This window comes from Oncorhynchus gorbuscha, linkage group LG05, assembly GCF_021184085.1.
Source record: "Oncorhynchus gorbuscha isolate QuinsamMale2020 ecotype Even-year linkage group LG05, OgorEven_v1.0, whole genome shotgun sequence".
Lineage (NCBI taxonomy): Eukaryota > Metazoa > Chordata > Actinopteri > Salmoniformes > Salmonidae > Oncorhynchus > Oncorhynchus gorbuscha.
Window position 1 is genome coordinate 85,683,406 of NC_060177.1, and position 13,008 is coordinate 85,696,413.

General features: G+C 42.0%; 2 protein-coding genes across 2 annotated transcripts; one reads left to right on the forward strand and one right to left on the reverse strand.

Moving 5' to 3' along the window:
* Window positions 1-502: 502 nt before the first annotated feature.
* Window positions 503-7,291, reverse strand: LOC124036606 (histone H2A.V). The gene is made up of 5 exons (XM_046351400.1): window positions 7,059-7,291; window positions 5,784-5,861; window positions 5,455-5,568; window positions 1,573-1,702; window positions 503-1,379 (listed from the first exon to the last, which is right to left on the reverse strand). The coding sequence occupies exons 1-5, from the start codon at window positions 7,059-7,061 to the stop codon at window positions 1,318-1,320; spliced, it is 387 nt and encodes a 128-aa protein (XP_046207356.1). The 5' UTR covers window positions 7,062-7,291; the 3' UTR covers window positions 503-1,317.
* A 603-nt stretch (window positions 7,292-7,894) lies between these two features.
* On the forward strand, window positions 7,895-11,206 carry LOC124036605 (transcriptional activator protein Pur-beta). Its single transcript, XM_046351399.1, has one exon. The coding sequence runs from the start codon at window positions 7,930-7,932 to the stop codon at window positions 8,860-8,862; it is 933 nt and encodes a 310-aa protein (XP_046207355.1). The 5' UTR covers window positions 7,895-7,929; the 3' UTR covers window positions 8,863-11,206.
* Window positions 11,207-13,008: the final 1,802 nt, after the last annotated feature.

Sequence of the window (13,008 nt, forward strand, 5' to 3'; positions counted from 1 at the left end):
TCCGGACTGGGCAGGGGTGCAGGGACCTGGGATGGCATAAGTCTACCCACTTGGCAGCCAGGCTCAGCCAATCAGAATGAAGGACTTCACCGAAATACTCAAAACGATCCCGCGTGTGGATAACCTGGGCTGGTGTGGTCACGTGGTCTGCGGACGGTTGGACGTAGCGAAAAATTCTCTAAAACGACATCAGAGGCAGCTTATAGTAGAAAAAATACAATTCAATTCTCTGCCGACAGCTCTGGTGGACATTACTGCAGTCAGAACGTCAATTGCGCTCTCCCTCAAAACTTGAGATCTGTGGCATTGTGACAAAATGGCACTTTAAAGTGGCCTTTTGTCCCCAGCACAAGATGCACCTGTGTAATGATCATGCTGTTTAACCAGCTTCTAGATATGCCACACCTGTCACATGACAGGAATATTTTGGCGAAGGGGAAACGCTCACCTGAGATGTAAACAAATTTGAACGCAAAAATGTGAGAATAAGCTGTGTGAAAAATTTGACATTTCTATGATTTTTTATTATAGCTCATGAAACATGGGACCAACACGTTACATGATGTTTATATTTCTGGTCAGTATAATTTAAGAGCTTTGAAAAAAATGAAAAAATCCAGATTTGCAAATTTGACACATACCTGACTGAAAGTTGTATTAACTACCAAAGGCGCTTGGCTTCTACAAAGTATTGATCTCAGTAAATGAGATCTTTCATTTTCAATGTTACTAAAACCTAAAATAACATGCTTTCATTATGTCACCGAGGTATTTGCACAGAGATGGTTGAGAAATATTCGAACCATTCTGAAATCAGGCTGATTAAAAAAAAAAAAAATAAAAATTGTGGAGTAAGTCAAGGGGTTGAATACTTCGAAGGCACTGTGCATGACAAATATTTTCTTTTACAAACCAATATGGTATAGACAGACGGAAAGTAACGATGAAAATTTGTTAATAACCACAAACGACAGCTTTGTTTTTATAAAAAAAATGGGTTTTAACAGTTCCATTTTTCAGTACAAAACATTTGAAGCCCTGCCAATCAAACAAGTCAACTGTGAAAATCGGGGGAAAAGTATGATTTCCCCTGTCCAAAAATAACATACATATTTTATCCTTCTCTAATTATGGGAAATATTACACTAACGAGAAGAAGAAAAAACTACCAATCACTCATCGTTAGCCAATAGTAATATAAAAATGATCAATGTGAAGTCCTGTTGGTCAGGTTAGTCCAAACACACGTCGTCGAACAGAGTCCAGTCCGAACACACGCCTCCACAGTTCCGATCAACAAGATGGCGTCTGTCTACTCTATGCAGTCTTCTGCTGGCCCTTCTTCCCGATCAGGGACTTGTGGATGTGGGGGATCACACCTGGAAACAGAAGCACACAGTGGTTAGATGAGAATACAAGTGAGAGTATGTTAAAGATAATGGAGATGTTGTTCATAAATGTACATCAGTAGTGTTGATTCAAGTACAAATTAAAATACAGGCAAATATGAGTGAGTTGTGTCAGGGCCCGTGCATGCAAGTTATTTAATAGCAGTGTAGTTTCTGAACCCACCGCCTCCAGCTATGGTGGCCTTGATGAGGGAGTCCAACTCCTCGTCTCCACGGATAGCGAGCTGCAAGTGGCGGGGAGTGATACGCTTCACCTTCAGATCTTTAGAGGCATTACCCGCCAACTCTAGTACCTGGAAACAAGTCAGCCAATCAGGATACGATACTTTATAGAACTCCCATCGAAACAAAAAACATGTATCTGATCAACTGAAAATTGAGAGCTCGGGGCTATAATCTGCATTTGTCAAAATTGTATTATTGACAGTTGTTTTGTTCAATGTTCTCTACCTACATAGTACTCCAAAATACACTGCATGACAACTGCTCATCGAACACCTCAATCCAAAATCAGGCACCGATGTTAGGCGATTAGACCTGGCTGGCAGTCGGTGTTCCAATTCCTCCGAAATGTCTTAGATGGGGTTAAGGTCAGGGCTCTGTGCAGGCCAGTCAAGTTCTTCCACACAGATTTCAACAAACAATTTCAGCACAGACTTCGCTTTGTACACGGGGGCATTGTAATGCTGGAACAGGAAAAGGCCTTCCCCAAACTGTTGCCAAAGTTGGAAGCACAGAATTTTCTAGAATTTAATTGTATGCTGTAGTGTTCAGATTTCCCTTTACTGGAAATAAGAGGCCAAGCCCAAACCAGAAGAAAAAGCACCAGACCATCCTATGACCGTGCCACATTGAAAGTCACTGAGCTCTTCAGTAAAGGCCATTCCACTGCCAATGTTTGTCTATGGAGATTGCATGGCGGTGTGCTTGATTTTATACACCGTCAGCCACAAGTGTGGCTGAAATAGAGAAATCCACAAATTTGGAGGAGTGTCCACACTGTAGCAGTCAAAAGTTCAGATACCTACTCATTCAAGGGATTCTTTATTTTATTTACTATGTTTTACATCAGACCTGTGAAATAACATAAGGAATCCCGTAGTAACCGAAGAAGAAAAGTGTAACTAAATACATGTTATACTCTTCAAAGTAGCCACCCTTTGCCCCGGTGACAGCTTTGCACACACTTAGCATTTTCTCGACCAGCTTCATGGGGTAGTCACCTGGAATGCATTTCAATGAACAGGTGTGCCTTGTTTAAAGTTGTGAGGGAAAGAAATTTCACAAATGAATGCATTTGAGCCAATCAGTTGTGTTGTGACAAGGTACGGGGGTATACAGAAGAGATGTTTTTTTCTTCTCCAACCAAATAGCCCTATAATGGCCAGAAACAAATCTAATAACTAAAGTGAAATGACAGCCCATCATTAAAAGACATGAAGGTCAATGTGGAAATTTAAGAACTTTTAAATTTTACTCAAGTGCAACCACAAAAACCATCAAGCACTATGATGAAATTGGCTCTCGTGCGGACCGCAACAGGAATAGAAGACCCAGAGTTACCTCTGCTGTAGAGGATAAGTTCATTAGAATTACCAGCCTCAAAAATAGCAACACAAATAAATGCTTCAGAGTTCAAGTCATAGACATCTCAACGTTAACTGTTCAAAGACAGTGTGGATCAGGCCTTCATGGTCAAAATGCTACAAAGAAACCACTACTAAAGGACACCGATGAGAAGAAGAGACTTGCTTAAGCCAAGAAACACAAGCAATGGACATTAGACCAGTGGTAATCTGTCCTTTGGTCTAATGAGTCCAAATGTCATTATGGGGTGTATCTTTGTGAGAAGCAGAGTAGGTTAATGGACTCACAAATTATGTGGTTTCCACCGTGAAGCATGGAGGTGGTGGTGTAAGGGCTATTTGACCAAGGAGAGTGATGTAGTGCTGTATCTGATGACCTGGCCCCCCCAATCACCCGACCTCAACCCAATTCAGATGTTTGGGATGAGTTGGACCACAGAGGGAAGGAAAAGCAGCAAACAAATGCTCAGCATGTGGGAACTCCAAAACTGTCAGAAAAGCATTCTTCACAAAGCTGGCTGAGCGAATGCCAAGAGTGTGTGTGTGTGGGGGGGGGTCATTTACTAAATGTTTCCATGTTTGTCTTCATTATTATTCTACAATGTAGGAAATAGCGAAAAAAAGTTTTAAAAACCTTGAATGAATAGGTGTATATATACACACACGCCGTCAGAAACTATTCAGACCCCTTGACTTAACACATTGTTACAGCCTTATTCTAAAATGGATTAAAAACAAATACTCAGCAATCTACAAACACCCCATAATGACAAAGCAAACAGGTTTGGGAATTTCAGCAAATGTATTAAAAATAAACAGAAATACCTTATTTACACAAGTATTCAGACCCTTTGCTATAAACACAAAATTGAGCTCAGGTGCATCCTGCTTCCATTGACCATCCTTGAGATGTTTTTACAACTTGATTAGAGTCCACCTAGTAAATTAATTAGAAAAGTTTTGGAAAAGGTGCACACCTATCTATATAAAAAGGGCCCACAGATGACAGTGCACGTCAGAGCAAAAACCAAGCCACGAGGTCAAAGGAATTGTCCGTAGAGCTACAAGACAAGATTGTGTCTAAGCACAGACCTGGGGAAGGGTACCAAAAATGTGAAGCATTGAAGGTACCCACAGTGGCATCCAATTTTTTTAATGGAAAAGTTTGGAACTACTGAGGGTCTCTAGAGCTGGCCATATGGCCAAACTGAACAATCGGGGGAGAAGGGCCAGGGAGGTGACCAAGAACCCAATGGTCACTGTGAGCTCTAGAGTTCCTCTGCAGATGGGAGAAACTTCCAGGACAACCTCCTCTGCAGCACTCCACCAATCAGGCCTTTATGGTAGAGTGGCCAGACTGAAATCACCCAGTATTTTTATTTAACTAGTCAAGTCGGTTAAGAACTAAATCTTATTTACAATGTCGGCCTACCCCGGCCCGACGCTGGGCAAACTGTGCGCCGCGCTATGGGACTCCCGATCACAGCCCGTTGTGAAACAGCCTGGAATTGAACCAGATTCTTTGGTGACGCGTCTAGCACCGAGATGCAGTGACAGCATCATGCAGTTGGGATGTTACACAGCAGCAGGGACTGGGAGACTAGTCAGGGTTGAGGGAAAGATGAACGGAGCAAAGTAGAGAGATTCTTGATGAGAACCTGCTCCAGAGTGCTCAGGACCTACGACTAGGGTTAAGGTTCACCTTCCAACAGGAGATCAACCCTAAGCATACAGCCAAGTCAACGCAGGTCGCTGAATGTCCTTGAGTGGCCCAGCCAGAGCCCAATCTGGAACCTGATCAAACATCTCTAGAGACCTGAAAATAGCTGTGCAGCGATGCTCCCCATCCAACCTGACAGAGCTGGAGATCTGCAGAGTAAAATGAGAAATTCCCCAAATACTGGTGTGCCAAGCTTGTAGCATCATACCTAATTAGACTCGATGCTGTAATTGCTGCTTCAAAGTACTGAGCAAAGAAAGGGTCTGAATACTTACGTAAATGTCCGTTTTTTATATTTTTTCTATATACACTTGCAAAAACTTTTTTTTAAAGGTTTAAGTCTGAGGCAGGGGACAATTTTAATACAAGGCTAAAAATTTAACAAACTATGGGGGAAAAGTCAATGGGTCTGAATACTTTCCAAAGGCACTGTATGTATGCATGTGTGCCAAGTCATGTTGCTAAATTCAAAAGTATACAATATTTTTTTTGTGTGTTTCATCCCTGATACCATTCAAGCCAATGCCAGTTCGGAACTTTAGAGCCAACTGTTTTTATTGTCTTTTTGCAGACAGAACCTCAGTTCCAAACCCTCAAAATGTAAAATGTTTCTGAGATCCATTTAAAAATATATATATATTTTTTTTAAACTCTTACACAGCTCTTTCCAACCCATCACAAATAGACTAATGACATCCCAAGAGGGACACCCAAGAGGATATAATGGTCTCTGTCTCACCTCAGCGGTGAGATACTCAAGGATGGCAGCACTATATACAGCCGCTGTGGCTCCGACACGTCCGTGGCTGGTAGTGCGGGTCTTTAAGTGCCTGTGGATACGCCCCACTGGAAACTGGCAGGAACAAAACAGATGTGCGGTTAGGCGACAATGGGGAGGGGATGAATGGCTTCTAGCAATTGGAGTACACATGTATATTGAAACTTCACTGTAAACTTCACTGTAAATGCTGGAAACACACAGAAAGCTTTGCTGCTCTTTCTTTGAAAATAATGAATGGCATGCTAGGTGCACTGCATCAGGATCTCTGTAGAGGTATTCAATCTTACCTGCAGTCCAGCTCTCTGGGAGCGTGACACAGCTTTCGCCTTGGCCTTACCACTGTCTTTTCCTGCCTTACCGCCAGCCTGGGATATAGGGGGCAAAACACAGAATATTACAAAAAGAGAAAGAAAAAAATGGGACTCGAGTAAGACAGAAACCATGTAATTTGCATGCCAGCACTCTTTCCCAAAATGTCTTTAAATAACACCTGCTAAAACTCACGAAATACCTCGCTGGTCACAAACCAACACTTGCTAGCAGTAACAGTAAAACGCAAGTGCTCTCATACACAATTTGCCAGTCTCAGGTACTTATTTTACCGTTTTACTAAATGAATATCAAATGGGAAACGTAATGTTTCTCTCGCCTTTTATTTTAATTGTGAATTAATTTTGAAATGCATCCCCGATAAGAAATGTGCTCCGCAAAAAAAAAAAGTTTGATTTTATTATTGTACAGAAACGTGTTTGGGTTTGACAATTTTGGGTCATAACTCACCAATGGATGTCACTGAAAATAAAGACAACACTCCATATTGATTAACAGGTCCATATTAAAAGAGCCCTTTATGAGGATTGTTAGCTAGCATTCCAGGGCATACGGTTTCCCGCCAGTTACTAACCAGCAGCTGGAATCAAAGCGGTACCATGAAAAAGGCACTGAAAACAGTTGCTCAAGTCCACGACGAGGAGAAAACCGGGTAACTAGGGGTTGCGTGGCTAAGACACATTTCCAACATTCACACTATTGTAATAAAGTAGTCCATTTTTGATCGATAAACCCAATGAATTTGCCACTTCCTGAAATTGACTAATGCTAAAAAGGAAGAATAAGTAGCGAGACAACTTTGACAATATTAACATTTGATTTGGTAGAGAACAGCAGCCGCGGGACAAATGGTCAGCTTGCTAACGTTATGGTATCCAACTAGCTAAATTAGCTAACGTTGGTAGCCTCATAGCCGTTCAACCAAATAAAACGAACGCAGAAATAGCTAAAGTAAAATATTTCTAAAAAGAATTAATACCAGCAATTACTAAACAAATAAAACCTAAAAAGTTTCACAAGTATGTTAAAGAAAAAGTCACCTAAAAATATCTTAAGTAGGTATCGGTTGGTAATGCAAACTTGTTAGCTTATGCCAAGCTGGCTAACGCTAGCTTGGCATTTCTTTTTAGGTAATTTGAAGCAGCGGTAGCTGGTAATGCAATTACAACAAATGATATACCAAGCAGTCGTTATTAAAAGGATCACTACAAATACTAGCCACATAACGTTACCATTTCAGCGTTTTGTTATTTGGTTGAGGAACTGAGGAGCTCGGAAACAATTTCGGTTGAAGACGGAGAGAAACAATAAAGCCCTTCAGGCTCGTAAAAGCTCCGGGACTCCTCGCGAGCGAACATTGACCAATGGGAATTCGTGTTGTTTCTTTGAATATTTTTCCTGCCCAACCACAGCGCTGCTTGTACACATTTTACCCATCCCCCACCGCAACTTCGGCATGTCCTTTGCGCACGAGACCAAGTAGACTGGACTGCTGAGCTCGACATTGCTACTCAAAATGTATTTCTATTGATGATCAATATTATTCACGTGATTGACTAATAAAATGCTGAAATAATATATTACGTGCATGCGCAGATCTCGATATTGCATATTCAGAAATACTCAAAGCACTTGTCTTTTATAATGCATGCATTGTATGCAGTTGCAAACTGACTGGATGTCCTAAAATATTAATTTGACTCACAATTGGTGTACAAAATCAATGGGTAACTAATTAGCTAGTGCACAATGAATTCAAAATACTCAGCAGTATTTTGCTAGTTTGCCTGAGTATCTATTCGTTTCATGCCATTTTAAGACGACGAGGTTTTGCATTGCAATGCATTAGAAAAGTAAACCGCTTACGATAAATAATCGGGGGAAATCGTTGATTTCATCGAACTAGGAGGGGGCCGTTTATTGACTGACAAGAGGAATCTACCAGTAGAAAATCAACAGTTTGTGGTCTGCTGTTGTAATTGGCAGGCGATTGGCCTATCAGAACGCAGTATTCAACGGAATGTTACTCTGCGAATTGGTTAAGCGCGCGGGGGGCGGGGAGCAGAACCTAGGAAGGAGAGAATCTGGCTGCTGGTGGCGAAGATGGCCGACGGGGACAGTGGGAGTGAGCGCGGTGGCAGCAGTGGTGGCGTAGGGGGTGGAAGCGGCGGGTTTCAGCACTACCAGCGGGACCAGGAGACCCAGGAGCTGGCCTCAAAGCGACTGGACATCCAGAACAAACGCTTCTACCTGGATGTAAAGCAGAATGCGAAGGGCAGATTCATCAAAATCGCCGAGGTCGGCGCCGGGGGCTCGAAAAGTCGTCTGACCCTTTCCATGTCAGTTGCCGCCGAGTTCCGTGACTACCTGGGGGATTTTATAGAGCACTACGCCCAACTTGGGCCTAGCAGCCCCGAGCAGATCGCTCAGTCATCCGGTGGGGATGACAGTGGGCCTAGGCGGGCCTTGAAGAGTGAGTTCCTGGTTCGAGAAAACCGAAAATACTACCTCGATCTGAAAGAGAACCAGCGGGGGAGGTTCCTCCGCATCAGGCAGACCCTCAACCGAGGCCCCGGGTTCGGAGTAGGAAGTGGCGGAGTCCCTGGTGGAATGCAGTCCGGACAAACCATCGCCCTCCCGGCCCAAGGGTTAATAGAGTTCCGTGACGCCCTAGCCAAACATATAGACGACTACGGAGGAGATGACGAGGAACTCGCCGGTGGCGGAGGAGCAGGGGGCTATAGCGAGCTTCCGGAGGGCACCTCTATCATGGTGGACTCCAAACGGTTCTTCTTCGACGTCGGGTCCAACAAATACGGAGTTTTCATGAGGGTGAGCGAAGTCAAACCCAGCTATAGAAACTCGATCACTATCCCGTTCAAAGCGTGGGGCAAGTTTGGAGGCGCATTCTCCCGTTATGCCGAAGAGATGAAAGAGATACAGGAGAGACCGAAGGATAAAATGTTTGAAAGGAGACCAGGAGGAGGAGTTGCAGGAGGAGAAGAGTCGGAGGGAGACGAGGTGGACGACGATTGATCAAGCCGGCTGTGCAATCTGATCAAGCTGTCTGACAACGTGACGCAAAGCTTGAATCGAAGAAGACCTATTTTGTGCATGACGTATGAATCGAACCGAAATGCAAAAAAAAAAAAAAAAAAAAAACAGTGGAGTACAAAAAGTATATTTGACCTGGAAATACTGTCTATATAAGATAAATGCGTTATAAAGGTTCATGTTTTTTAAATTAAGTTTTATTTCATCAGAGGGCCCAATTTGCGACCAAGGTCTCATTTTCAATGGTGCCCTGAGGACATAAAATAATAGATTTAAACTACAAGATGGAAAGAAAAGATACAATAACAAATACATAACATTAAAACATCACAGTCATCATAAACAAATTGTTAGTAAATCAATCAAAAACAATTGCACACCTCAGTGAACTCTTATCATCAGGGTTTTAAATCGGCCCTGGTGGTACCTGGTCATTTGTGCTAGCTGTTACTAGTTGGATCATATGAGATTTTCTATTGATAAAAAAAAAAAAAAAGATTGTCCATGTAAAAAGTAACCCCACTCATGTTGCTAGCCCAGCAAATCCAGTTTCAATGTTTTACCGGTAGAATATCTATTTTTAACTCTAAACAACTTACTTGGACCAGAACTATGTGCTGTATATAGTAACAAAAAAAAGTTAAAATGTGTTTCTGAGCAAAGAGATGTGAAACTCCGCTTATCTAATGCACTGCTGTGTGCTCTGTCTTTTAAAGTGGCTTTTACAGTCAGAGAACAACTGTATTGTTTTGGAATAATCTGAATCACTGTTCTAAGTAGGACACAGAATTGGGCATAGACAGAACAGGGAGAGAAAGTAGCCTGGTCTCAGATCTGTTTGTTCAGTCTTTCCAACTCCTGGGACCAGGCTAAGCAAGACAACCACTAGACCAGCATCAGACACACAGGCCCTAGTAACAGAAGAAGAAGAAAAAGGAAACACACCCATTGGTTGGTTGGGGAGTCATCGTGACCACAAGTGGTTGCATGCAGTGTGTCATGAATTGAAAAGCAGGGGATTCCCTCACCCTGATTTAGACTCTAATGCCGCTCAGCTCCCATAGTAGATGGTTGTTATACTGGTTCTATGATCTGTCTTTTGGCCTGTGTGCCTGTAGGGATGAACATGGTCTATCTATGGACATTTTACTAGGACAATGACCTGAGTCTGCCCTGTATGGTCAACCACAAGGATGGGAGGGAGTCGTGAATGTCCAATCCAGCAACCTGTTAGATCTTGGTGACTCCGAAATGAAGATGGCTTAAGCTAGGATGACTGGCACTGGTCATTGTTTTTAGGGGTGGTTTCCCGGACACAGACTAAACTTAGTCCTGGACTGAAAACTAGGCTCAATGCAAAATTTCCATTGAAATTAATTTTTAGTCCAAGGCTAGGCTTAATTCCTGTCTTATTTTTCAAAATAAATATATAGAAATACGTCTATTAGGTGATGCCTATATGTAAAATGTATTGAGTATTGCTGCCTAAACTAAACTGGTATAAGCTATTTAAAACACTAACACTTGGATGCAATCATCCGAGGAGATTTCTAACATTTTATTGTTTTCCCTGAATGAAAAATGGAAGAGCATAGAAAACGATATGGAAGTGATGACATTAACAAACACGTACTTAAAAAAAATAATAATAATTGTACACAATACACTTAGATCCAGTCCCATTCAAGTAGTCTGTCTCAAATCTGTCCTCTCACATCCAGTCCATCGGACAGAAAGAATATCCATCAAGCTCTTTTCCCCCCCTTCTCTCGTCCATCAGTTCTCAATGTTCTCTCAAGTTGGTACTCTTTCAGTTGACAATAAGATGTGACTGAATACCATCCAGGCTTCTTATTTCAGTGTTTGGTCCTCTAAGTATAGCATTGTTTTTAGCATGCCTGCTCTTTTATTTTGCATTTTTCTTTTTGCTGTATGTTGGTATTTATTTAAAAAATTTGACAACGATCAAAAGTTTAATTCTGGTCAACATACATACAAAAAGTAATGGCATTTGTAACCTTATTCAGGAAATTACATCATCCTGAACAACAACAACCATCACATTTCCCTTTGTGTGTGTGTGTAAACCTTCTCCTATTGGTGTTACTTTTACCCTTCAGCATAGCAGGGGAGAATGTGTCATACAAACAACATCTGGGAGCAATAGTTTTTTTCTACTGATATAAAAAATTATATATACACGAGTTTTAACTACAACCTAATTCCTGTATTGTGTTACATGAAATGGCAGCTGTTTCCCTCGTGAGTTCTGCTGTAATATTCTACCAAGTTCCTTTCATCGGTAAATAAAAAGTTCTTTGCTGAGGAGGAGGAGTTTTGTCTTTTCTCCATCCAACAAATCAGATTCATGGACTCGTTGTGGGCTGTTGTTTCTTTACTATAAGTAACATGACAGATTTGCTGCGGTAAGAAAGTGAGGTTAGGGAGGTCTTATTCAGCAACAGGTGAAGGAATCTCACAGAACAGAATTCAAGTGATGAAACTAGGGACTCGGGAGGAACAATCCATTCAACCTTAAAGGGTACACTCATATTATATGAATGTGTTTCAAGGTAGTAGATAAGATTGACAATATGACCACAATATCACATTTTTTTTCACCTTTATTTAACCAGGTAGGCAAGTTGAGATCAAGTTCTCATTTACAATTGCGACCTGGCCAAGATAAAGCAAAGCAGTTCGACACATGGAGTTAAACAAACATACAGTCAATAATACAGTATAAACAAGTCTATATATGATGTGAGCATATGAGATGAGATTAGGGAGGTAAAGGCAAAAAAAGGCAATGGTGGCAAAGTAAATACAATATAGCAAGTAAAACACTGGAATGGTAGATTTGCAGTGGAAGAATGTGCAAAGTAGAAATAAAAATAATGGGGTGCAAAGGAGCAATATAAATACAGTAGGGAAAGAGGTAGTTGTTTGGGCTAAATTATAGGTGGGCTATGTACAGGTGCAGTAATCTGTGAGCTGCTCTGACAGTTGGTGCTTAAAGCTAGTGAGGGAGATAAGTGTTTCCAATTTCAGAGATTTTTGTAGTTCTTTCCAGTCATTGGCAGCAGAGAACTGGAAGGAGAGGCGGCCTAAGAAAGAATTGGTTTTGGGGGTGACCAGAGAGATATACCTGCTGGAGCGTGTGCTACAGGTGGGAGATGCTATGGTGACCAGCGAGCTGAGATAAGGGGGGACTTTACCTAACAGGGTCTTGTAGATGACATGGAGCCAGTGGGTTTGGCGACGAGTATGAAGCAAGGGCCAGCCAACGAGAGCGTACAGGTCGCAATGGTGGGTAGTATATGGGGCTTTGGTGACAAAACGGATTGCACTGTGATAGACTGCATCCAATTTGTTGAGTAGGTATGATATGTTATGATGATAATTAATCCCTGTTCAGAAACAACACTATGCACTTGAATTAGATCTAAAATAATTGGATAGGTGTAAACAGCGTGGCTGTAGACCCATCTTGCCTTCTGATAGGTAGATCTACAGCAGCTATGCACTAGTCTAAGGGGTAGGATCTAGAGGCTGTTTGTGAACCAGGCCCCAGAGAGGGAGTGGCGACCCTTCATTCAGGGCAGGTGGAGCTGAGCCCAACCTGTTTGAGCCCCACATTGTTATTTTTGGGAGGGGGGGGAGTTGCCTGTTTTCATGTTATTTTGGCATTAATTCGTGTCACATATCAGTTTGCAAACAAAGTAAAAAATAAATAATAATAATCATTGAGTTAATAAAACCACGTACAAACATGGTCTCTTTTTTGCTTTCTTGAGTAAGGCAGCTCCAAAATGCAGGTGTTTCAGCCTAGCTCAGTGTGGTGGTGGTGGTGGTGGATGGAACATAGGGGTTAGAAATGTTCTTTAGTTGCGCCGTGATTGGCTCAGTGTTCTGTCACTCAGAGGACACTACTTCACCGCCAAATCTAAGGGTCTTTGTCCTCCAAACACGACGAGTTGAGTTTTTACCAAAAAGTTCTATTTTGGTTTCATCTGACCATATGACATTCTCCCAAACTTTTCTGGATCATCCAAATGCTCTCTAGCAAACTTCAGACGGGCTTGGACATGTACTGGCTTAAGCAGGGGGACACGTCTGGCACTGCAG